At 40.5% G+C, this 27,103-nt stretch overlaps 1 protein-coding gene across 2 annotated transcripts in view; it reads left to right on the top strand.

The window, feature by feature from the left end:
• MOB3B (MOB kinase activator 3B) overlaps positions 1-20,491 on the top strand; it is an 84,517-nt gene extending 64,026 nt beyond the window's left edge. For both annotated transcript variants that reach the window (XM_030969126.1, XM_030969127.1), the window contains exons 4-5: positions 4,750-4,952; positions 15,418-20,491. In XM_030969126.1, the coding sequence (XP_030824986.1) occupies positions 4,750-4,952; positions 15,418-15,447 (233 nt within the window). In that variant the 3' untranslated portion in view covers positions 15,448-20,491. The remainder of the gene's footprint in view (positions 1-4,749; positions 4,953-15,417) is intronic.
• Positions 20,492-27,103: the final 6,612 nt, after the last annotated feature.

A 27,103-nucleotide genomic window follows, 5' to 3' on the forward strand; every position in this document is an offset into this window, starting at 1 on the left:
CTGCAATAGATGTGTATAAACTCTTCAGAAGGGAGATGGGCAAAGCAGCAAAGGGGTTGGGGTAGCACTGTACCTTAAAGAGTGTTTTGATTATATTGAAAGTGATGATGATGAAGATGACATGGTTGAGTGCCTATGGGTGAAGATCAGGGCAAAGATCAGCAGGGTGGGTGGTGGGAATCTGTTAAACCACCCAACCAGGATGAACAGGCTGATGAGGTATTCTGCAAGCACTGGCAGAAGTCTCACAGTCTCCAGACCTAGTACTTGTGGGCAACTTCAACTTGCCAAGTGTCTGGTGGAAATACAAGACAACAGAGAGAAAGCAGTCTAGAAGGTTTCTGAAGTGTGTGGAAGACATCTTTCTTACACAACTGGTAAATGAGCCTACTAGAGGAGGTGCTTTGCTGGACTGATTGACTGTGAACAGAGAATGACTGGTGGGTGATGTGGTGGTCAGTGGCTATCTTGGGCATAGTAACCATGAAATGCTAGTTTTCAATACTGGGTGAAGTAAGGAGGAGCACCAGCAGAACTTTCACCTTGGTCTTCCAGCAGGCAGACTTTGGCATGTCTAGGAGATTGTTTGACAAGAGTCTATTGGGACTCAGCCCTGAGGAGCAAAGGAGTCCAGGAAGGATGGATGTGTTTTAGAAAGAAATTGTTAAATATTCAGAAGCAGGCTGTCCCCACATGTAGTGTCAGGAATAAAACTGACCTGGTTAAACAGAGAACTTTGGCTGGAACTTAGGGAAAAAAAAGAAATCTATTGTCTCTGGAAGGAGGACGAGGTAACTTCACAGGACTATCAGGATGCAGTAAGGCCATGGACAGAGAAGATTAGAAGGGCCAAGTTCTAGCTCAGCTAGAGCTTGATTTGGTCTTAAGGACAATGAATAAACTTTCTATAAACACATTGGCAGCAAAAGGAGGGCCAAGGACAGTCTCCATCACTTGTTGATTACAGAGGGTAGTGTAGTGACAAAGGATGAGGAAAAGGCTGATGTACTTAATGTCTTTCTTTTGTCTCAGTCTTTAATATCAAGATCAGGTGTCCTCAGGATATGCAGCCCCCAGAGCTGGAAGTTAGGGACAGGGAGCTGAGTGAAGCCGAAATAATCCAGGAGGAAGTGGTTGGTGACCTGCTATGCCAGTTAGACATAAGTCTATGGCACCTGATGGGATCCACCCCATAGTAATGATGGAAGAACTTGCCAAACCCCTCTCAATCATCTACCAGCAGTCCTGGTTAACTGAAGAAGTTCCAGCTGACTGGAGGTAGGGATTGGTCACTCCTGATGTGCCTGCAGTGAGCAGACAAAGGAAATTGCCTTAAGCTGAGACAAGAGAATTCAGATCAGTAACTGGAAAAAATATTTTCTCTGCCAGGTGGTCAGGCACTGGAATACATTGTCTGGGGTAGGTGGTGGAGTTGCCATCCCTGGAAGTGTTCAAGAAGCACCTGGGTCTGGTGCTGGTGATGTGGTTTAGTGTTTAGGGACTACAATCATAGTTCTGCGTGGACAGTTGGACTGGATGATCTTGTAGGTCTCTTCCAACTTTGATGATTCTAAGGCAAAGACTGCTGTGGCTGAGATGAAGGACAGAGAACAAGCTTCTTAACAAATCAAATTAATCTAAATATAAGTTAGTCCAGTCCCAAGAGACACTTGTAATTACTCTGTTCTGTGCCTGATTTATTTATAACTGTAGAGTTGCAATGGGAACAAAACATGAGGCCAAATTCTGACCTCAGAATATAAATCTAGAATAGTTTTGCTCCGATTTTTTTTCAATTTTGATGACATTACTTCGAGTTCGTTCTATTGTAATTGAGGTCAGAATCTGTTCTCTTTTATCTAATTTTGAGCACAAAGAGCAGCAGGGTGTATGTTCAAAATAGGGCTGCTGGCACCTTGATATGCACATTTGTACCTTGAGGCTGACCAGATTTTGAGCCTCTTCTTCGTGCCAGGGACAGATAGACAGACTGACAGGCTCTCCAAGATTGAGGAGTGTAGGTAGCTCACCAAAAAGTTATCAGTTGATTTCAGTGATACTAGGAGATGCTTTTTAACTCTTTAGGACACTGTGTCAGTTTGTAAATCAGTTTTGCTGGAATGTGAAAGAAATCAGAGAGCCGCTACCAATTCTCCTGTGCCCAAATGATATATTTGTGACAGCAGCAATGTTTCACTGTTTATTTAAGAGTAAATGAATCAGATACAACTCCATAAAATAGGAGAGATTCTGCAACAGCAAGTGAAACTATGCAACTGGTCTGAAACCTTGATTCATGTGAGGAGCAAGAGGAAACACTGCAAGTTTATTATTAATCCTAGGCTGTTCTATACCAGCTATTTTAAAAAATGTGTTGTTTACATGTTCTCAGATTGACTGTGTAATGCATCTAAAAAACTGTTGGGTGAACATCCTCTCTTGCAGCAGAAACAGTGCTCTGTGGCTTTTGTGGTTACTGCCTGTAACTGTGAAGGAACATGGCCTGAAGAGAAATTAAAGGATTTATCAGCTTGGTTTATTCAGATTGTTTTAGTCAGTTAATACAGAAGTACGAATGTCTTCGTTACAGCAACATTCTTCAGTAACAATTACGTGTCAGCCCTTGCTAGATGAAACTAATTGTTCTCCATTTTGGAACATATTTGTTCTGGATTACAAAATACAGTGCTTTCAAGAATTCATCACTCAGTTCAGCAAGCCAACTTGCAGTGAAAAGTGTCAGTTATTGCCCTTCCCCCTTTTTAAAGACTGGATATTTTCTTGGGTATATTTTTTAATTTCTGGTATGGGTATATTTTACAGAAATGTAAAGCAGGTTGATGCTATAGTAATTCCTGAATTTAGCCATGCTCTGATGGCTGGAATGTGAATGTGATCCCCCTTGTTAATGAGCAACTACTTGGAGTTTCTATTATGTTTTTGATAGATTATGTTTATTTTGCCCTTGGAAATAACAACAATTGTTATTATCCAGGTGCTTGGGTAATTGTGTGGAGTTGTGATTTAAACATTGCCGAGACATCTGTACATACTGTCATTTCTGTAATTTAACCATGTCTCAGTTCATGTCTTGAGCATTCAAGCCTTCTCCTCTGTAACCTTCCATAGTAGCTTTAGCATTTAAATGAATGGATTTGACAACAAAAAGCAAACATTTCTTAAGAAGATAAAGCAGCTGTGCTTTGATAGATGCAGCTATTTTTCTGATCCTTGGTTTGTACATCAGGAATAAGAACGGCAGCACTGTGTGTCTACAAGCTACTTAAAATTATTTCAAAAGGATTTTGAAATATCTCGTGAACCCCGTACAGGCCAAAAAAACCCAAGACATTTCCCAACATTATCTGCACCTCAGTAATGGCAAATATAGAAGCAGTTCAGGGATACTTCTGCAGGCTGATGTGTTTCCCTACTCACATGCTGATGGATATACCAATGTTAATATCCACAGTGGGTATATCCTGGTACCTTCTTGGCCAGGGATTCCAAAATAAGATGCATGTTTATGTCGATCAGATGCAGACTTGTTACAGCACAGTTGATAATTTATGTCATCTGTAATCAAAAATTTTGGTATGGAAATTCTCTCTGTATGTCCTCAACATCACCCTCAGTGAAACTGGGCAATTTGTCTGTCAATTCACCACTTTTATGAGTCCTGAGCAACATTTAACAGGAGACTAAAATTTGAAAACTAGAAAGGTTGCAAAAGTGTTAGTTTTGTACCTCCATCTTCTTTCTGCCAATAATAAACATTTTTCTTGTTCAGAGCATGAACTGGGCTTTTAGGCACTATGGAAATGCTTGACTGTGAGGGTTTTTCTAATTTTTTAAGAAGCAATAGCTGCATTTATGTGGTTCAAATCCAACTAAAGCATGAATTAGATAACCAAAAAATCAGGAAACTGTGCAACAAAGCAGAGTAGCAGTAAAGTTCCAAGCATGGCACTAAAGTCATTATGCCTGAGAGACAATCATAAAAGGAGATAAAACTTTAGGATTTTGGGGATAGCTTAGCAGCACATAACTCCATGCAAGATCAGTCTTTAATGGAGAGCAGTTCTGAAGAAATTGTTTATGCCTCATTATTGATGCCTGACAGTTTATTAGCAAATGGTGCTTTTGCAGCTGCTTTGGAATCTTCAGGTACAAAGTAGTGTAACTTTAAAAGAGTTTTGAAAGAGCCATTCCTGTATCTCGTCAAGAGATTTTCTATTAAAGGAGCAATCAGATTGGTACATGTAACTGTGAGGAAGTTGAAAGCAAAAAGGTCCTTCTGTCAGTTATTTCAAATTTGGTATTAAATTTGATGCTGTGAAATGCCACTGTTGAGAAACATGAGGAGGAAGTCTGTTACTTCTAAGTGCTCTGTATGTATCACTTTGGGGAACAGTTACTGCATGATGTAAATCCATTGATGTTAATCGTTAGGTGTGCACTGCAGTGAAAATCACCTATGTTACAATACTGGATAGATTCACCAAATTATATATAGTAAAAAAATAACTTGTTCCTGTCAGTCTCGATCCATTAAAGTTGTTTATATATTTGGCTATCTTTGGTGCTAGCTGTCAAATAAATGCGTGCATAAAATGATATTCTGGATTGGAAGGGAGGCCTAGGAAGTCATAACCTAGTTTGCAGTTACAATCTCACACTTGGCTGTAAAGTTTTTGTCTTGAGAGATTGACAAGATGGCTATGACAACCTTGCCTTCTCTATTCACAGGTGTTCCCTTTCCAAAGAACTTTCTCCAGATCTGCAAGAAGATACTCTGTCGGCTTTTTCGGGTGTTTGTTCATGTCTACATCCATCACTTTGACCGTATCATCCTTATGGGGGCTGAGGCCCACGTCAACACCTGTTACAAGCATTTTTATTATTTTGTGACAGAGCTCAACCTCATAGACCGCAAAGAACTAGAGCCTTTGGTAAGTGTGGGGTTTGGGCAAAAGCTCTAGGAAATTTTCCTTCTCCCTTCACCAAGACTTTCTTGTCCTTGTTGCAGTGAGTTTCCTTTAGGAACAAGGTTTTTCATCCAACACAGACAATTTAAAGGGATTAACTCTGCCTCCCTGCATAGACCCATTCCTTCTGCTGTAGCATTTGTGAAATCCTCAGTAGGCTCTGTAGAAATAAAAAAATGTAGTGTATGTTGTATGGAAAAACATAAGGTGGAAAATCCTGGCATTTGAAAATAGAAGTTCATTTGTCTTTTGCTTCCTCCTGTACTATATACTTAGTATATAATTTTATTCTGTCTGTTTTCACTGGTCAGTAACAGCATGGCAGTAAGTCGTAGCAGTCACTTAAATGCATGTAAAGGGAACAGTTATCTATATAAAGGTGATCTGTGAGGTTTTTTAAGTCCTTAAGTAGGTGTTTGTGAAGGTATTGTGTTAGATCCAGAGCACACTGAATCTAAGTGAGATAGATGAAGTGAGACAGATGTTCAGATAATTAGCTGTGTAACAAAACTAGACACTTCCTTGTGGACTGAAATAGATCAAAATTAAAATCATTGTTTCCAGAAGCAAGGACCCAGAAATGGAAATGTTTTTGCTGTTGCTTGCAAATGCAAATAAAAAAATATAAGCAGAGAAGGAAAAGTAAGGAACAATTCAGAAAGCAGTTCAAATCCTCACTGTGGGTGTCTAGCCAACTTTAAAAGGGATTGGGGAGACATTTCCCCATAGGTTAGAGTTTGGACTATACTGTATCATACAACCTATTAGGAAGTTCTGGAATCACTGGGTTGTTTTTTTGGGTTGTGTTTTTTTTTGCACAGAATCACAGGATAGCTGAGGTATTGGCTGGCACCTGTGGATATCATGTAGTCCAAATCCCTGTGTCACCTAGAAAGGGTACCCAGCACCACATCGTGTTTTACTTGTTTTGTATAACACATTGCAAGGCTGTGTGTAGCACAGTTGATATGAAACGATTCTGAAAGTGTGGCAAAGTGATGATTGCCTGCATTTCTGCAGGAATTGGAGCTGTTGCAGGTGTGGTTCTTGTATATACTTAAACTGATTGGACAAGAAGTCTGTGAAGTAAGACACAATGTATCATCTTGTTTTCAACAGTTCGCAAGGCCCCTGCAAGACGCTTCTTTGGCCTGTATTGATAAGCTGAAATGTATCTATGTTTTTTTCTACATAGGAGAATTTAATATGCTATATAAATATGTCCTAAAGGGTAGAAGGCAGCTGTGCTAAAGAGAGTTTTTCTGCCAGAGTAGTGATGCTAGGTTAGCCTGTAGCTATTAAATACTGAAGTTGAATCATAAGCAAGATACAAATCAGAATATCTCAGAGATAGGAATAGAGGTGATCTTAAGTCTATTACAAGAGTTTTAGAATACAGAGAGGACAAAAATGGTTTAATGCTGCAGTTAATGGGTATCAAAACCTCTGCACAAAGTTGACAGATAGGGCAGGAGGTTACTCAAGCCCAGCAGCAGAGCAAGATGGGAATGTGCTCCAGTTGGTGTGTGCTTTCCTTTTGTATTCCTCCCTTCACAAAATTATCCTTGGAATCATTGTATGATTATTAACTTTTCTGTGATTCACCATCTCCCAAATAAAAGTTTCACCTGCTTCCCTCTTCCTGTCCTTGACTTGGGTGGGTGTGAGCAGTGTGGAAGTGCAGGAAAAAAAAACATGCCTGTATTTTTCTCTTCAGCTGAGCAAGGAGAAGGGAGGGAATTGCCAAACAAATCAGGCATTACAAATAATCTTGGGTAGCTGAGGACAACCTGTGGACTGCCAGGTTCACCATGACAGGAAATGAGCCTGCATTATCTCCCTTAATTAGAAAATGGTCCAAGAGATGATTAAATAAACAGACTGCCACATGCTTTAATAAATGGGAAGACAACTGATTTATCAACATAACTTTAAGAAGGGAGAATAATTGGGGAAGTTGGCAGTAGATGAATCATAATATTAGTCTGCAGGACTTATGCTCTATGTTTAAAATAGATTTTATCAGACTTTTGCAACCCAGTGAAGCAGTTATAAAATCAAATGAAGAAATAATTCGAACAGGGTTCTCCCTCCCATGTGGGAGTTGCATAACTCGTCCTTTCTGCAGTCAAAGAGGTTATAGTTTAAAATGCTACATGTCATTTTCCCATACCCATCAGCAGGTTAATTTGCAAGATTCTTGGGTCTTTCATAGAGTTATTTTATATGGGGACAAAAGAGGAAACTGACATAGTCACTGACCCACAGGGCATCCTGAAGAAAAAACACATGTCCAATTGGTTAATTTAGGGGAAAAGAAGATGTCTGAAAGCATATGATTTCTTCTTTGCAGCCAACAGACAGACAAGGCAGCACCATGAGAGCTCTCAGAAGACCTTTAAAGTGTGCATCCATGGGGAGGCTATGGGAAAACATACTTAGCTTTAAGATGTGTAGTTTGTTTTGTGTTGTTTTCCTGTGTGACTAGCTTTATTTCCCACTGTCAGCCTATTCCAATGGCCAAAACACAACAGGAATGGGGGTGCCTATTACCTCCATCAGACCCTCACCCTTTGTAGGTGACCACTTGTTAAAATTCAAGCACAGCAACTAAATATACTTTTTAGTGAGAATCTGTACACAGCTGCCTCAGCACATAAATTTGTTGTTCAAACATTAACACAGCTACAGCAAGTATTGCCCCTCTACTTCTTTCCTGGGATCCCTTTTCTCTGACAATGTATTCTACAGTATGTAGGACTTCAGAAATATACCCTATAACTTTGTAAACACATCATGTGTAAAACAATCTTGGTTCATGGAATTAATTTAATTTATTGCCAGTTAACAAAACTTTTGATTACTGATCTGTGTACTGAGGAGAAAAAAGGGAATTAAATAAAACAGTTGGCAAAGAAACACCTTTCTTCCCTGGGCTCTAATTCAATATAAAACTTCTCCCGGCTTCCAGGTCTCCAGCCACCTTGAGTTTGCTAGGTTACATTCAGATACTCCTAATCCCTTCAGGGAGGTGAGGGGCAATGCAGGAGACTGGGGAGGTGTCTGTCACCTCATGATTCTTACTGGTGTTCCTCCATCCCAGCGTGCGTTTACCGTGGGACACAGTCCCTCCACTGTGTCCCTGCTCTGCTGTGCTGGGACCCACAGTCCCTTCAGGGCTGTGTCTGCCCTGGCACATGGCCCTTCCTTCCAAAAATATGTCTCCAACCACATTGCAACAGTGCCACCATTTGTATTCTCCTCTTAACAGCTGCTGCTTTCTTAAATATCTGAGCAGAGGCACCATGTGCTGGTCTAGCAGAAACTTTGGCACACGGTGGGTTTATTGCAGTGGTGTCAGGAGCAGATGGCAGTAGCTGGGTGGCACAGGACAGTACACGACCTCCTACCACCATAACCCACCCTGCTAGCCCCCTGCCACCAAAACCCTTCCAGTAAGGCCCAGTACAAAGCAACCTCTTCTAAGTCATAGGGGATCTCTTGGTTAAAGACTTACCTTCTGTTTCCAATTTTGTTTTAGATTTTTTGCCTATCTCTTCATCAGTCGTCTTATGTGGCATATAAAAATATCTAGCATTTGACAGAAGTCTTGTGAGCCTGAATTTAACAGTGTTTGCAAAGTACTCTGGTGCCACAAAATAATGGTTGTACCACGAGAAGAGCTTGCTCCTAATTCTACGTCCTACCTTCAGCAACAAACTGGAGCCTTGTCACATACAAAAGAAATGGGAAGACCAGAACTTTCTGTGTTTCTTAACTTGGTGTTTGCTGATTTGCTTTCCTGTTTCTATAGGAGTTACACTGGTGGAAATGGGAAGTGATCAAGCTTTTTCCTGCTGGGCGCTGATGGGTCCATCTATCAGAGGAAGGGAAGAGCATTTTCAGCCATAGGCTTGCCAAGCTGGTGAAGAGGTTTTTAAACTAAAGGTGCCAGTAGGAGGGGAAACTCAGTCCATCCCACTCCTACTAGTTTGATAGCAGTGCAAATCGGTTCGTTTCCCAGCAGATTCCTAAATAACTGGAAACTATTGATGGTGGTAAAATTTTCTTTAGAGGTTGGGGTAATAGATAGCAGAATATAGTAATCTGCTTCACTTATATTTCTCAAGCTGTTTTTTTTTTAATAAATCACATCCTATGAAAACATTGAGCTTTTTCTCAAAGTAATTTTTATAAACATTTTTTCATAAGAGCAGAAAGGAATAATTACATTTGAATGACAAAAAGTAGAGAAGTAGATTGCTGATGTGCAAAATTCTGCTTACTTTTGAAATGTTGGTTTCATTTAGATGCAGACTATCAGCCACAGAAGCAACTGGCTAGAATTGGGTCTGGAAGTGGTGACCATGAGTGGAGCTGAGTGTATAAAAATGGTGAAGCTGGTAATTGCCTCTATGAGTATGGACTTCCTCTGCAGGATAAACAAGGACATTAGGATTTTCTTGACTCATTATTCTCACTGTAAAAGCTTCCATTGGCTATGTGGTGTGATTGGTTTCTGAAAACATTTTCATCTGGTATTTGGAGCTGTCTAAAAGTAATTGTAACATGGAAGTCAAGACACCAAAGCAAGAAGCTTCTGTTTTCACACAAGTTCCACCAAGTCTTCTGTCTATTTCAGGATGTGCCATTAACAGTAATGTAGTCATACAGCGTTCAGGTAAACACTTGAGAATTTCTCTTTTGTGCTTTTTTTTTTCCCTAGGGTTACAGACCTCATAAATATCAGTCCCTCAGCTCTGTAAGTTTGCATCTTTGTCTTGCTCATCAGGCAATTCATTGCCAGAAATACCATAAATGTAGTAAAAATACTATAAACGTAACACTTCTGGCACTAATTTCATTCAGCCCTCAGTGGAAAACTCAGCTGTAGCAGGTTTAGCAAAACATGGCAAAATACTGGGATTTTGACACAGGTGTGCTCAGATGAAGCACAGCTATGTGAAACAGGATGATTAGAAAAGACTTTTTATGCAGACAAAAATTTCAAGCATATATTTTAAAATAAAAGTATTCCTATTTTAATTCACTGAAGTTTTTTTCCAAAATATCTCTTTGTCCACTTAGCTATGTTTTTATGTTGATGCTGAAAATTAGAATTTAAACTTTCCAGTCCATATTCTTTGTATAGCCACTTATAATCTTTATGAAAGCAGTGAATGCATCCACAAATCAGTAAAGTCTGAAATACAAATTATTTGCCAATCAGAAGAGGACAGTTTAAGCTCAAGAGTATGGGAAAACTAATCTCATTATAGTTACTGTGTTCTTGTTGTCACTATCCATTATATCTACCCAGTTTTACTTTCATACTGCTGCTCATTGCCATCAAAGTACAGCCCTTCAGATCTTTTCAAGGTGTCTTGTGTTACAGTACTTAGAAGAAGCAAGACAACAGTAATATTAAGACACTGTTTTAAAGATACCTCCAGCTGTTTATCCTTCCAGACTTCCCAGTGCGTTGTGTGTGCTGCCAGGATGGCTTAAGCTTTGGGCAGGTAATATGTAACTTTTAGTCTTCTTCAGACTTGTCTAGTCACTGGTCCCAGCTAGAAAATAGGGTTGGTTTTTTTTTGGTTTTTTTTTGTTTGTTTGTTTCAGAAGTGCAAAAAAAAAAAACAACCAACCAACCAACCAAAAAACCCAAACAACTTAGTATTTCCTGGCCCCAGTCTAGTTACAGTGTTAATATCCAACAGTATTTTCTTTACATTGTACAGGCAGTGAGAATTTCTAAAAAAAATTGATCTGATCACTAACTAAAGAAACCAGTTATAGGTAAATACCATCTTTTCCATGTCCTGCAGGAAATTAGAAGGAAATTGAGAATTCTAGGATTTAACATTGCTGAAAAATAGAATTCTCAACTCTGGTGCTTGAAGAAAGCAGAGCATTAAGGTGCACTGGATTTTCTGAATATATAATTTCTGGCACATTTTCAGTGACTATTTCTATTGCATCAGCTGTCTTGCTTGTACTTAACTGAAGACAGAGGGACTTTCCTAGTGAGATTTTGGTTAACTGTTAAAAAAATGCCTATGATCTCCTGTCTTTAGCACTTAACATCTCCCTTCAATAGTCTAGCAAGTCATAAGGCAAATGTAAAGGCATTATACAGAAGAAGTTTCAGAAAAGCTACTTTACTTAACTAAAGTAGGTGTTTTCTTAATTTGACCAGTACTTGTTGAGTGACTTTATTAGTTTTATTGGGTGTTGGATTGAACTGTTAATATTGTCACTAAACCTGCAAGAACCAGAAAACAGAGAAACAAGTCCACTTTTTCTAATTGTCAAAGGAAAAAAAATCTCAGGTCGCATGAACTTAGAAGTTCTGCAAAAGAAAAAAGAAATTAGGAAAGAGGTATTTATTGTCCCATTTAATCAGATCTGTTAGTGTATAAAATGATCTATGCAAAATACCTATTATGTGCAACAAAATTGTAGTTCATAGTAGAGAACTAACATGTCTCTTGATTAATGTTATGCAAAAATTTTATGCTAAATACAGGTGCAGTGTTTCCTTATTCACTCTGCATCACTTCAGTGTAAAAAGTAACACATTTCAAGTCCTTTTAATGTGGTAAGGTACACTAAACGCAACTTTTATTTTATTGTTACAGAAAACAAAAACATGCAGAAGGTGAAAATATCTCCTTGGAATATGATGATTTTAAGCAAATCAGTCATCCAAATGCATGTACTTTGTATCTAGCTGGGTCTAGCTGTACTCTTAGGTGCATTTGGCAGGGTAATTTCCTGATCCTGTTCCTGCTTGGAGTCAGTTGATAAAATACCTTTGTCATCAGTGATAAGGGATTACATTTGCAGACAGGAGTATTATCTGTGTCCCGCAAACATACCAAACAAATCCAGGAGGAACCAAATAGGATTGTCAGCCTGTCCTTAGCTTCAAAATAACTACCCTGAAGCCAAAGAGATTGTCTGAGAGATTAATTTAATGCTGTGCGTCATGATAATTGAGACTTATTCAAGTGGAAGACATTGTGAAACCTAACAAAGGAAATGACTGAATGATCAATATACCCACTGGACAGCAATTACCAGTCTGTTGGGGTTTTTTTCAGTCAGGATACAGAGAGAGCAGTAATGGAAGAAGTAGAGGAATTTCTTTTTTTCTAACTTTGGAGAACAATTTCTAAATTAATATTCAGGGCATGGTTCAAACTAAAACTTCCATTAAAAAAAAAAGTTTTGTAGATTAATTTATTGTTGCAATTCTGTTGTCAGTCTTCCTATCCTGATCAATCAGCTATCTGAATACAGATTAGTTGTGCACCCAGGATCATAGACCTCGTGATCCAGTGCTATTTCATTGTAAACAGGTTCTTGTGTCATCAGGACACCAAGAACTTTGTCCACATTAGTTATTTGTTAACTATTGAGAGGTTTGTGAAGAAAGCAGCAATAAAAAGCAGCAGATGTCATAGCCATTTGTGCTTTGATGAACAGATCTTTCTCTTTTTCATCTTATTCTACAGTTATGATATGAACTACAGAAAGACTGTGAACTGGCTGCACTAGTGCCTCTCTGTGTGCATATACCATTCCCTGTGGTTGTGTCTTGCTTTTCTGTCCATGAGAGTAGGGAGGAGAAATGTGTGTCCCAGTGATGCTTGTGTTTGCTCAGCAGAGCCTCAGGTCAGGCTGGATTGGACTGTTATGAGTCCATAAACTGGGAGGCCTGTTTGTGTATTGCCTTTCTGCCCAGCACTGCCTCATAGGATGGTTGAATTGATTCTAAGTTCCTTACCTGTGAGACTGTGGTTAATGCTGGGCAATGTTTTTTGTTTGTGGGGGTTTTTTTGTTTGGTTTGGGTTGGGATTTTTTGGTTGCAGTATTTGGAGACATGAGTGGCTCCCTGTGGAGTCAGTAAGCTTGGCAAATGTATGTGGCATGGTGCCCACTGCTGGCATGTCCTTGCTCTTTGCCTCTTGGTCAGGTCTTCCAGGCTGATGGGTGCCTCCAGGCAAAGTATCCCTGCCCATCAGCAGGTATTGCTTTCTCTCTATCCACTTGTCTGCGAATACCCTTGTATAGACATTTAAAAACCTCACTATGCTTAAAACAGTTGTCAAAGGGTTAAAAGGAGATGTTTCCACATCATCCTTAGGCTTGCTAAGTAGCAGCAGGAGGAGCTGAGGAGAGGGAATATCAAGAAATGCTTTGCTTCAATTTGGAGAACTGGAAGTGAGGGTGAGACCCAGGCACTGAGAAGGATTTGAGTCTTTAAAATAACACTGGTTTTAGTGAAGGTCATTATTGCATTTATTATTTTTCCTGTTTTTCCTCTTATTATTTTGTAGAGTACTATTACTTACACTGTTTTTTCACTTCATCTACTTTCTCATCAGCTTTTGCACAGGAGGGGCCTCTGGCTTCTATTATATACAGGTACAAATGTGATGTTTGTTTGAAGGATTTCTGCCTTGTGTTTTGCCAGCTATATATTATACTTCCATAAGCACAGAAACATAATTTTCTTTGAAGAACATCATTCTTTATGGGAAATTCATTCTTCTTGTAATCCATTCAGATGTAATCAATATCTTAGCACAGGTAAATTTGTCACATTAAAAAGAGATTTTCTCAGCTACTTCTGGTTATGTTGCTTTTTTTTCATTCTTCTCCTGCTGCATTTAAAGGTGAACTGAGGAGTAAAAATTGAAATAGTCAGGTATAGATTTATGTGCTGAATGTATCTGAAGTTTATGTTGGAGCATTATGGAAGGGAGAGAGCCAGACGTTCTTTAGATATAAATATTGATTACCTTTATAAATACTTATTTTTTTCCTTCATCTGTGAAATCAAGTTGGTATTCCCTGAAAAATGTTCAGGAATGTGTTCTTCCATGAATTCACAAATACAAACAAATCAAATAGATTCCCGATGCTTACAGAATGACTTGTTAGCATTAATTCCAGCAAGTAACTAACTTGAAGGACTTCATAAAGAATAGCAAATGTTTCTCTTTATGTTCCTTTGAAGTGAGTTCCATGTTAAATTCCCCTCAGTTACTTCTGATTTGCATTTTGAATTTGAAAAACAGCATCTACTTCTGCCTTCATTTTTTTGAGTTAACTGTGTAATCCAGAACTGAGAGCAGGAACAAGTCTGAATGCAGAATAATGCTCTGGAGTGTCTTGTAATTAATTTTCAAAAGGAAGTGCATCTGGTATCAAAAGTTCTGGTATGGAGAGTTTCTGTTAACAAGCACAGAAAAACTTTGCAAGTTTTCAATATATTTTCAGTGCTCCTGTGTGCCTATCTGTGTCTCTGTGTTTGACTTTCTGAGTCCCTTGTCTGTCCAGCCTTTATATTTCATTCAAGATCCAGCTGGGACTGGGTATCACAGTACTTTAAGACAGAGTGCATTTCCAGTCTTCCTGCCTTTTCAGAAGAGTCAGCTGATAGCTTTTTGTCATCTCCCGTGTTTGGGAAATACTCTTTTGTGCTTTTAATCAGTAACTGTTAGTCAAGAGCATACTTCTACACCTTTCCCAATTTAAAATGAACAGTGATGTTTCACAGAAGCACAAACCCAAGGAGACTCAGGAGACAGAGAAAAACTTTTGTTAGCTTTTTGTTAGACAGTGCTCCACCCAAGGCTATGCAGCAGCAGAGTAACTAAGGATCAGATCTTTGGTGAGGTTTGAGGGGGACTGTTCTGCAGAGTTAAGTGGAGGGGGGCATGTGTGCTAAGTTCTCTTAGCTCTCTCTCTCTCTGCTGCGTGGTCTGGTGTATGTGTATGGCTGTTGGTCAGATAATGCCTTTCCAGAAAATCTGCTGACAAATATGAAGTTTTATAGAATGGGGCAGCCAGTTACCAGAGAGTATGTATCAGAGTGTTTGTAAATCAGATGAAATAAAATTCTATGGGGATCCCAAACCCCAGTTCCTAACGGAGTCTGTGAATGGTCCAAACCCCTATCCTAGAGATGAATGCTACAGCTCTGGTCAAGTCCTCAAGGTCTGTGTTCCCTTTGTGCCTGTGGGTAGGCAGAAATAACTAGGCAGAGAAGGTATATCTAGGACTCCTGTTGGCTGCAGGTTCAATTACAATGATTTGAATCCTTTTTCTTACATTAAATTAAAAGGTTTCTGGCATTTGCAGTTGATTTATTTCTTAGGGCAGGGGGATGTAGCACCATTTACCTGACATGGCTAGGGATTTATTACATTATTAAAGCTGTCAAAATGACAAAATGCTGTATTTTACATGCAAGTATGTTCATTGTCCTTGAAAGTGACAGAAAGGGGCAGAAACATGGCGCCATATAAAACCACATGAATTTGCAGAGTTGCAGAAATACTAACAGTGAAGAGGCCTGTGCATACTTTATCAGAAATGCCATTTGTCTTTTTATTTCCTCTTCTTGTTTTACAGAAAGAGATGACAACCAGGATGTGTCACTAAAAACTACTCACTGAACAAAAGCAAAGTCCAATTTCCTTCTTACTGCAGAGTTCAAGAATATGACAGCCCTCATGGACTAAGCCTGCTCGTTAATCCCTGAAAGCATGAAAGTTGGGAGCCACAGTTACTGTCACAAATGCTTCTCTCCAGTGTCAATGTTGTTAACCCTAAATATGCTGCTAAGAATCTCATCTGAGCAACATGGATTATTGAGAAAAAGAAGAATTATATCAGTTCTAGCTCCTTTATCAGGGATAAGAACCTCTTCAGCCATAAGTAATGGCAGACAGTGCCCCTGCTGCCAAAGCTTTACTGAAATTCAGGTCCTTGGGCTGACCTCCAGACTAGTTGTTTCAAAATGAAATCTGCAATTTTGCTTTCTTTTTATTTTGTTTCTTGGTATGTGCTTTCTTTCCTAACTGCAACAGACTATTAAAGGTTCTGGAATGAAAGAAGACTTAGCCTTTAATGCCCCCTGCCCTGCTCCAGGCCACCCAAAGCTTGGCCACCATTCCCAAATGCTAGCAAGCCTTGTGTTTCTGGGAAGACAGCCCTGTCCTTCAGCTGAACAGACAGTTTATGCTTCATTGTGACTCATAATTTAATGACAATGGAAGGGTTTCTGATTTCAACTATGTGAACAGGGATCCAGATACAGCTCTGCAGTGCTGAGGTATTTTCCTTGAATTCATGCTGTGACTGACAGCAAATGTTCTCAGTATCTCTATATTATATTAAAAAAAACCAGCTACAGTAATTTTCCTGAAGTACCCAATGAAGTACACCAATCTGTTGTGTAATTTCATATCCTTTTATTCCCTTAGGAAAAGGATCCTTCCCAATCACCCTAAAATTTCTTTTTTTCAGAGAAAAATAAATTTAATTGGGGTAACTTGCAGGAAGATACAGTAAAGATGAGTAGTAAAAAAGGTTAGAGCAGGAGGGACTAATTGAAGGTCCCTGTTGCAGCTAAACAGTACCCAGTAATGTGACTTGCTTTGTACACTGGACTAACACAATACATTTTTCCAGAACTTAATTCTGGAAAATGAACACATGTATGGATAGTCTAGAAGGATCCATTGCAGCAAATCAGATCTTCTATGCTAAATATGCCCTGAGGAGGCTTTTTTCTAAAAAAAAAATTTAAAAAAATTTAAAAAATTAAAGTGATACAGAATATCACAAGAGAAATAATTCTGAATAAATGGGAATCAAGTGGAACACATCTATGGATTCTGTGCCTTGTAATGAATTTTGCACACTTGTGTTATTGTGAAAAGTTACTTTTTCCTGAGTGAGTGCTGAACCCTGTTGCTGCCTTCTCCTCGAATAAGTTTAGGTATGTTTACATCTTCTTAGACAGAAACAGAAGAAAATCTCATGGAGTATCCAGTGATTGGAACATTTGAAATAGAGCAGTAGCAGACACTAAAGAATAACAGCAAATACTTTCTAGCTCAATGTTGTAGCACATGATGATTTATTTACCTGCTTGTTTAAATCAGGGCTTGTAAAATTCTTGCTGGAAAAAGTGCTTTTGTCTGTGAATATTTGGTATACCTATGATGGGAGCTTTTCTGCATCTCTAGAACTACGCAAGCAGCATTATCCTTTGCTTTCAAGGGGATGGACCTAAGTGTTCTTACCTCCTTTGGCAGTCTTTGCAATCAGGTTAATTCTCTGGGGATTGGAATGCACACACAGTTGATTTCTGTTCTGCTGGCACTTCTGCAGGATATAACTAGCTTCTGGAATTCATTGCCACAGCTACTCTTGAGCTTGCCTCATTTTAAAGAAGATGAAAAATATAACTTCTTTGGGGTGGTTCATGTAGCTGGCAACTGCCTGGAATTACAACTTCAATTGCTTATAAAGGGTATCTTGAACTCCTCCGAAGTGCCTGGGCTAAGGCACTGTTTGAGATGGAGCTCTGGCTGATGCAGTGCACTTGAATTTCACTGCCACCATGGACAGTTGCCATGTGGTGCTCTCAGTCTGGGCAGCACTGTATTTAAAAGATTAACATAAAGATGCAAAGGTGTGGAATTTAGTGCATAAAGATCAAAGTCACTACACAAAATGAAAAACATGGGGTTCTACGAATAATTTAGTCTTCATTTTATTACACTACGTACCATATGCTGTTTTGAGACTATTCACTGCAGCTGAGTCTGAAGATTAGGCTGAGAAAAAATTACCTGAGAAAAAATTCAGTAACCTTTTCGTGAATGCATACATTTTGTGAATGCAAAACTATCAGTTGGAAGTGTTTTCCTTTTTTTAATTTTTTTTTCCACAAACCCCTATGTTTCATTTTCTGGTAGGGTACACTGTGTGAAGCAAAAGAGGGAAAAATGCAGAGTTGAACCCTAGAGGGTTTGTGTTTGACCTGGCCAAAATCCCTGTAATGGTAAAAGTCCATTATTACACAGGAGATGAGCCAGATGCAAAGGAGGGAAAAGCATACTTTTTTTGGTTGATTATTCTGCTAGGAAGAACATGTAGTTTCCTTCCTCCACCTGACAAGGTGTGGCCTTCTGCTAGGTATCTCTCAACAGGTACCCTTGCTTCTGCAGCACAGCTAGTGAGCCACCACCTGGCCATCACATACCACAGGCCATCTCTCCTGTTCCACTCTGTGGTAGCTGACAATCAAATACAAATGTCTGGAATGTGGCATCACTACGTAAAAGTATCATTTTACCCCTCCCCATAGCGAGAGAAAAGCAGCTTCCTCTTGAATCTTCTGATCAAGTATTCCAGCTGCAACAGTAATTTGCTCAGGGCCACAAACAGACAGAACCATGTTTTGGTTGTTAATGCTTTCTCTACCTGATCTTATTATTAAATTTGTTTCTAATAATGATAGCATTCCATATTGTTCTGGGATTGGGAATGGTGGGGGAAGGAGAGGGAAAAAAGAGGTTACTGTTTGGATTTTTGGTTTTGTTGTGGCTTTTTAATCACTTTTCTAGTTCTTCAATCAGGTTTTGTTTTTCTTACATATTTTTTTCCTTGATACTTTAAAGATGCTGTTATGTTAAGCTTCAAGGCACTTCATAGTGCCTTTATAGAGGAATCATTTCAACTGATTGAAACTCAGCAATACTCTGAAGTAATGAAAGGTTGTGAAAGGATCCTATGACACCAAACTTTACTTCAGTTGTTAAAGACTTGAGAACTTTCATTGATTGTCTCTGTAATAAGAGATTTTGTAATGAACTTCTGGTTTGTGTTAACATAGGTTAGTGACAACTGTAATATGAAAAAAATCTGAACATAACCTCCCTTAGGCTTTATGAACAATGGAGTCCCAGAGTCTTTTGAAGGGTGGGGTTTTTTTACTAATCCACAACAGTGAAATTGATTATTTCTATCAGATTTGAGAGAAGCTGGAGACTTATGAAACTTACTAGTTTTCTCCAAGAACTCAGGCTCTAAGTCAGCAAAACTTACATCAGGCAAGTTGACTCTCCTGATGAATGGATTCATTAAGAACAAGGCAGGGAAAGAGAGGAAAACAGATAAGGTGCAACTCTACAGGGACCTACAGACAACAACACAAGATGTGCAGAAACTTAATGGGAGAACATTGTCCTCAGTGACCACAAATTCCTTGTCTGTGGAGAGAATACAGAGAATGACACTCTTTGTAGTGGGAAGCCACTCTTGTCAAGTCTCTATTAACAGACTAAAAGGACTTTAAGCGCCTTTGGGTTAAATAAATTACATATTTTGGAGATGTCTCACAAAAAGCTACTCCTTCCTATTGCTTTTTACCTTCTCTGCATGTTCTTAAGGTTTCTTATTTTCTGGATGGGAGGTCTCAGAGCCAGCCTTCGGCCCTTCTGTGTTCCTTTTGCTTCCCCAAGGACATTGCTGTTACAAAAAGTAGCTTTCTCATCTGCTTCTGTGCCTCTAGAAGGGCTACTTCTCACCTATGTCCTCTGAAGAGAGACCATCAAGGGCTGGCTATTTACCATCTCTTCTTCAGAAGAACAAAAGCGAGAGCCGGAAGTTCCTGCAAGAGCAGCAAAACAACAGTCACTACATGTAAAACAGAAATATGATTGCTATAGTAAAGCATGCTCTATGGGCTTTGGAAAGGGGATAACACTGGGGCATCCAGTATAAGTGGTCAGATATTTTTCCTACCTATTGGAAGAAATTTTTAATAAAAGACATTTTTAATAATTATGGGCCATATTCCAAAGTCAAAGCAAGCCAATTCAGCACTAAGAACCTGGTGATGGTGTACGTTTAAATAAAAAGTTATCAAAGTTGATTTTTTAATGTGTTTTATGCTAAATAGGCGGTGATTTCCAAGGTTTAGCTAAATATGTTAGAGCTCTTAAAGCGGTTTCTGTTCTGGGTTTTAATAAGTTTTCCTGTTTTAAAGACAGATATAATTAATATAATTAAAAGTTATAATAACTTTCTCACAGATAAAAAAGATTCTCCAGTCTAATACATGTGTGTCTGTGTATGTGCATGTGTGTGTATATATACATATCTGTTGTGTGTTTGGGGATATGGATGTGGAAGCATCAGCATATGCACATGTACATTCCCTGCTCTTTCCCATGAAATACATTTTTTTAAAATTTTGGTAATTTTTTAGGGCAATGCATCTTTCTGAGAAATAAGTGGTTGATTCCTTTTCTTCCTCCATGCATCAGCTCTGTTTGGTGTGTTAATTTTTTTTTTACTTCTGTCACATTTGTCCTGGACTTTTTTAGTTGTTTGTTATTAAATAATTGTTCAACTGTATGGGAAGAGAGACCAACATTAACTGCTGCAGTCATTAAAAGAAAAGGAAAGTTTACTTTTCAAACCAGTCATAATGGATGAAGCAATGGAATACAAATATAAATAAAATAAACGTAACAATGCAGAAGTGTTGTGGAGTTATTTGCCTTCTAACTCTTCAGCAAGAAAAATGCATGTGGTTTTCATACCACAGAGCAGAATTTTCTGGCCTTGCTCCCTGGTGCGGTTGCGCACTGAAGAGCCCGGCGACCTCCACAGCAGGGAGAAGGCGCAGCCGTCAGCCTAGTGGGGCCGGCTGATGTGGCCACCACGATCTGCGTCCTCGCAGGGGACGTGAAGGGCGAACAGCCGGCTTCCTGGGTCCTCCTCTGCGTCAAGGCAGGGGAAGGCGACCCAGAGAGGCAAACTCGACACGCGGCAGCAGCGAAGAAGGCGGCGGAGCACAGAGGAGACGAGAAGCGAGCAGATATCCGCAGCAGGGGTGGGTTTATTGAGGCAGGGAAGGTACAGACAGCACGAGGACTGCAGATAACTGCCCAGGTCCCACCCCTCGGTTGGGGCAGTTATAGAAACCCCAAGGGGAGGGAGAAATCATACATGACCAATGACAATACATAACATAATGATAGACATAGCACAGGAACAAATCATAACATTACATGGGAGTGACTTCCCACCCTGCTCCAATCACCCTCTGCCCTTGGAAGAAGCTTCTAGGACTGGGGAGTGGGCAGAGAGTGACGGACAGGGGGGTAGCCGGGGAGACAAGGCGGGGGAAGACTGAAATAATGAGATGAATGGGGAGGGGTTACATGGATGGACAGTAAAACTGAAACAAAAAGGCGGGAGTTGCCATGGTGGTCTATGATTGGCACTTAACTGACTGGGGAAGAAGGGGGAGGGAGCCCTACAAACAGCACCTGAAAACGCCATCTTAAGTACTTATAAAACAACCAACTTATATGTAAAACTGAATAAAATTTACACAAACAAAACTCGCACTCGCACCACAACACCCTGGACTCAGAGGTGAGTGAGACCCATCACTGCCAATGCACCAGCTTCACAGACCTCCCATCATCAGTGTGATACTAAGAAAAACTGACCAAATGTCATGCGGATGCAACTGGCCAGCCTCTCACCAACACTGCGGGATCCAACAAAGCATGTGAGTAGCTGTTCCTCAGCTAAGCTGGCCTGCTCATTTTTGCCTGTCAAATATTTGAGCTTGGGTAACTCATGGGCTTCATCATATCCTTTACCTGAGTCCTGGTGAGACACTTCAAGGAGCCTCCAGGAGTGACGGCTAAGTAGCACCAAGCCAGTTAAAGTTTTGTCTCCTAAAAACAAAACTCAAGAGCCTCAATTAGAATTTGGCTGCCACACAGGGAAAAGAGGTCTAATAGGGCAATAGAAATTATCTCCAGCATATGGATTGGGGCACTCACTGCATTGTTCTCTTTGTCCTCATTCCTAAAGCACAGATAAGCACATGTATGTGCATAATTACATGCTGAAATTACTATACCTAATACAAGTCAGGTACGGAGCTCGAGGGGAGCAGGAGCACTGGGGTTAAGAACTGGCACAATAGCGACAACACCCAGTAGGAGAGCTGATGCTGGACTTTTGATGTCTCTCTCTGGCATGGGGAGGATCTGAAGATTAGAGATGCTGAGACTAATGGAGTAATTGGAAAACAGCTGCTGAGGGAAGCTGAGGAACTTGGCAAGCTGAAAGAAGCCCAATGGCAAGAGTAGCAGGAAGTTTTGCAGGGTAGCATGTGCACATCTGTACACCAGAGGGCTGTGCCACCATTCAGAGGGCCCTCAAAAGTTTGTAGAAAAATGCCAAGAGAAAGCTCATGATGTTGAATAAAAGGAAGTGGAAAGTCCTGCAATTGAGAGGACTAGGCTCAGCCCATATATGCAGGAGTCACCCAGCTGAAAAACAGTTTGACAAGGAAGGACCCAGGGCCCCAGGAGACACCAAGCTCACCACAACCCACTAATCTGCCCTCATGACAAACATGTCAAATAGCCTCCTGGACTGCATTAAGAGGAGTGTTACCAGCAGTTCAAGAGCTGATGTTTCCTCTGTTATTAGCCCCGGTGAGACATACCTGGAGTGCTAAGTCCACTCCTGGACGGATCAATACAAGAGACAGTACAGACTGGAGGAATGCAGAAAAGGGCCACAAGCATGATGAATGAACAAGGGCATCTCTCACACAAGGCGAAACTGAAAGAGATGGGACTGTTTATCCTGTAGAAGCCCAGTGGGGATTGTTATCCCTATGTTGCATTGGGCCATTTGTCCGGTGGGGGAAAAACTTGGGCTCTCAATATGAGAGAACAGCAAGCTTTGATTTATTGATTAGAGCATCAGACCTTTATACAGTAAATTAATAAGCGAATGCATATTCTGTAACTTAAGCGATCTATTGGTTATTCTGTACACATCAGCTCCACCTTGGTTCTTGAAAAATTACATTCTCTTTTTCTCATGCTTTTCTTAACCACCTTATCTGTGCCCAAGGACACACTGGCCTTGCTACATCCAAAGCTTCAGATTAGCTGAGTTCGGTACTTTCCAAGCTTCAGCCACCTGGACTATGCCTATGTGACTCTGGTCACGTAACCATTCCTCAACATCCCTATATATAAACATTTAAAGAGGTGAGTGAAGAAAACAATCAGACTTTTCTCAGTGGTATCCAATGACAGAAGCAATTTGACATAAAGTACAGGAAACTTGTGTTAAACACATGAAAAACCTGTTGAAAGTGACCTTGCTCTGAGTGGCATTGGACTAGGGACTGTCAGCAGTGCTTCCAGTCCAGGGGTTGTGGTGGGCCTGCTATCACAGCAGCCTATCTAGGCTGTCCAGCAGTGATAAGGCTCTTCAGTGCGCTGCTGCAATCCCCTTGTTGAGGCCAGAAGAGGCCTGTGATTGGAAAGCACAGTAGGAAACCCTCCTATAGAATGTTGTTGCATGCCTTCCTATCCTGATTCCACGCAGCAGTGAAAGCTAGCAGCTAGAGGAAGGCACCTCCCTGCATCAGCCAAGAAGTGAAGGAGTGGGGCAGAAGCAACACTGGCTATTGCAGCCCACATGCCTTTCTGCACCACACAAGTTGTCTCAGCTATGCATTACCACCATAAATGGGATGATTTTTTTCCTGCTGCTGCTCAATATGATGGCAAAGCAGCATCCAGCCTCCCTTTTCTATTCCAAACTGCTTTTCACAGTCCCTGGAGAAAGCATAAAACAAAAGTGAGACAAACCTAGCATGTGATGGGGTGAAAAACAAGCCAATCTTCCTGATTTAAAAAAAATTTACATCTGACATGGAACAGATTATGCTCATGGTTTGAAACCTTAGCTTGTGTTTAATGTGTCATGGCAATTAAAGCAGTTAAAGTAAATTTACAGGTCATCTGAAGATGTCACCCACCTGATGCATGCATTTTGGGAAGTGGAGCCATTCTGGCAGAGTAAAAGCCACAGATTACTCACACCCTTAAAAGCCACACTGTAGGTAATTACTAACCATTCAGGAATAAATATGGCACAAAGGGTAGCAGTAGTTAGGAAGAGAGGTGCATGAACAATAGGGTTCTCTGGGTGTAATCACATTCTATCCATTGAAAAGTGAAAAAAAAACCACAAAAGCATAAAACCAAAACCACACTAGTTATGAAATTTGGCATTTATAACCTATCAACTGTGTCAAAGAGTACTTCTAGAGCATCACAAAATCTTGTCAGGCTAGTCAGCTCTGCAAATCAGGATGCTTTTTTTGTTGTTGTTTTGTTCAGTCTTAAGCAGGTTTCATTGTGGGAGGAGGGGACAGGGAAGATGGGGTGGGAGCGTCCTGGGATGATTCTAACATCAATCACCTGTAGCCCACTCCCTCCCTTCTGGAACATTCCCTGTTCCCCACTGCCCCATTGGACCTTGCCCCAAGACCACCCTCTCCCCACTTTCCTATAGGTGTACCCCCAATCACCCCACCTTGTCCCCTCCTCTGAGCCCTTTCCCCACTGGTTGAATTGTACCCTGACCCCACCTACCCTCTCCCCTTTATAAACCCCGGTCCCACGCCAGTTCGGGCTCGAGCTCACCCCAACACCAGCTCCCTTCAACTGTGGTTACACCCCTGCTTTCCTTCTCTCCTTAAACCCTCGGACCATCCGCTAATAAACCCAGTTGGATCTGCACCGGTGCCTCGAGTCCTCCTTCTCCCTGGTTGCGCGTTTGATATACATCTGGGACTGTGCACGCGTGGAAGAGATGGAGCTGCTCTAACGGGACCCATGAAGGAGCGATCTGCCTGCACCCACACAGGACGTTCTCTCGTGAGGGGGACCCATCCTGCATTTCACGTTCTTTTCTGACTTGCAATGGGCAACAGCCACCAGCTCATGCACTGGAAAGGTCTCATAGCAAGCGACTGGTTTCTAAAAAGTGACATCATTTTTCACCAAATGAAGGATGGCTCTTGCTGAACACACCTAGCCCTGTGTGGATGGAGCAGCAAAACATCAAAATGGCTGGGAACAAACTGAACAAAGCTGCGTCCAATATTGCTGGTGGTCTCTGTCTCAGCAGTGCTGTCCTTTTAGACAAATTGTCAATTTGTTTTCTACACACTGGCATCAATGTTCATTACTAAAAACAGAATCAGTGGATGCAGTGATAGTTACAGAATTCTGGCCCAGGTTTGGAAGACCTCCTGAGTCTGCAGATAGTCAGGTCTAAAGTCAGCTCTAAGTGATTATCCAAGCCTTGTCTCTTCACCATGAGTGTACTTCACTCATGGTCTCTGTCTTTCAGCCTTCCCTGGTCTCAAGCTGTAAAAATCAAATGTTTCCACAAATTGTTCCATTGTGGTCCCAGAAGACAAGTGTTCAGTAAACTAAATGTACATGCACTTTATACTATGTTAACAAAATAAAGAAAACTGTTCCACCTCCTGTTTAAACTTTCTGAGGCTTTATCTTAGAAAATAATAAGAGAAATAAGCTAACAGTGCAGTCCAAACCCTCTCATAATAACCAGTAGCTTCAGGGACACACACAGGTAAGACCTGCAGAGTTAAGTCCAAGAATTAAGTCACTTGATCCCCCAGTTGCCACTCCCAGCCGTAACAATCGCAAATTATCTATCTACTTGATTGCCTAATTTCCAGGGAGCTATGACATGATAAAGTGTGAAGAGACTAATGATATTTACTAGTTGAAAAACTCTTTACACCCCCAAAATCCTAATAATCCAATATACTGCATTTGTCCTTCTCAAACAGGGTAGTATGTAATACCTGAACGGGACCTACAAGAAAATTTTTGACAAGGGCTTGTAGTGATAGGACAAGGAATAATGGCTTTAAACTGAAAGAAGGCGGATCTATGAGCTCTCTGAGGTGGTGGAACAGGTTGCCCAAGGTGCTGTTCAAGGAGAGAGTGGATGGAGCTCTGAGCAACCTGCTCTAGAGGGAGGTGACCCTGCCCATGGCAGGGGGGCTGGAACTAGGTGACATTTACAGTTCCTTCCAATAAAAACCACTCCATGGTCCTATGATTTTGTCAATCAATTTATGAGGGAGTGCATGTACCTGGGAAGGAGAGCTAATTCCCCTAAATAACAGGTCTCACTGAGAGGACATGCTTCATTAAGCAATCCTGCACTAGATTTTCCTAGCAGAAAAAAAAAATCAGTATGAAAAAAAGAAAATTGCAGAAATAATACTGTTTTGGTTTAGTGGTGTTTGAAATGCAATGATCAAACAATCTGCTGATCATTTTCTTCTAAGATGATCATCCATGGCAATGAAATCAGACTCGCCCAGTCTGCGTTTCTGCCTCAAGAGTTACTTGGACATGACATATAGTTATAAAAATGGGAAGAAGGTTGAACAAAAGGAAGAGTCTGAGTTTACTCAAAAAAATCGACTTTTAGAATCACCAGTGCATGATCCTGAGCTTTGTGATGTATGGCTGACCCTCAAAATGTCTGTTCCAAATAACACACCAAAAACTGAATTTTACTGGTAGATGAATGTCGAGTGTCTGCCAGGGTTTCTATCTCAAACAACCTGAATGTTCCTGCAAATGAGCAGGAACTGTGATAAATCACTACCTTAGTTTGACATAGCATTTTGTAGCTACTAGCCAGCGTTTCACAAGCTGATTTCATTAAATGGGCCTACATAAATCATTCTTTATACTAGCCCATTGGAAAAAAACAATTCCAAAATACAAAATACAGCAGAGGAAAAAAAAGAGCAAAACAACTAAACAAGGTGATGGACTTTGCAGGCCTTGAGTGTGATGTTGAAGGCCAGACTGTACTGCTGTTGTTTCTGACATTGCCCTTTCACGTGCTGGGGGAAAAAATGTCTTTAGTTTGTTTCTTCTGATTTGTGAGCTCTTGCATTTCCACAGGTTGCCATTATCCAAACTGGTCTCTGAAAATTGATCAAACTATTGTAATGGGAACATACTGAAACTCAAAACTCACACCTGAGATCAAACTCATGGCTGAAAAATTGACCTTAACAAAAGCGTTATAAAAACCTTCTTAGAGCCATTCACTCATTCAGTGACTGGAATGACAAATGGCACTGAATTTTGCTGCCATTTCCTGTTCTTAGTTTAGAGGTGGTTTTGCAGGATTCAAGGTGGACTTAATGCATTCATTCAAAACAGTTACTCTAACACGTTGGCTATTTCCTGCATCTGTGGCACAGCCAAAGGCTCATTGTTTGATCCAGCCCACTTATGAGACATATTCAGAGGGATGAAATAAACTTCCCTGAGAGGGACCAATCTGATTTTTATTTATGTCTCAACGCATGGTATACATGAGGCGAAGGATTCCT

This window comes from Camarhynchus parvulus, chromosome Z, assembly GCF_901933205.1.
Source record: "Camarhynchus parvulus chromosome Z, STF_HiC, whole genome shotgun sequence".
NCBI lineage: Eukaryota > Metazoa > Chordata > Aves > Passeriformes > Thraupidae > Camarhynchus > Camarhynchus parvulus.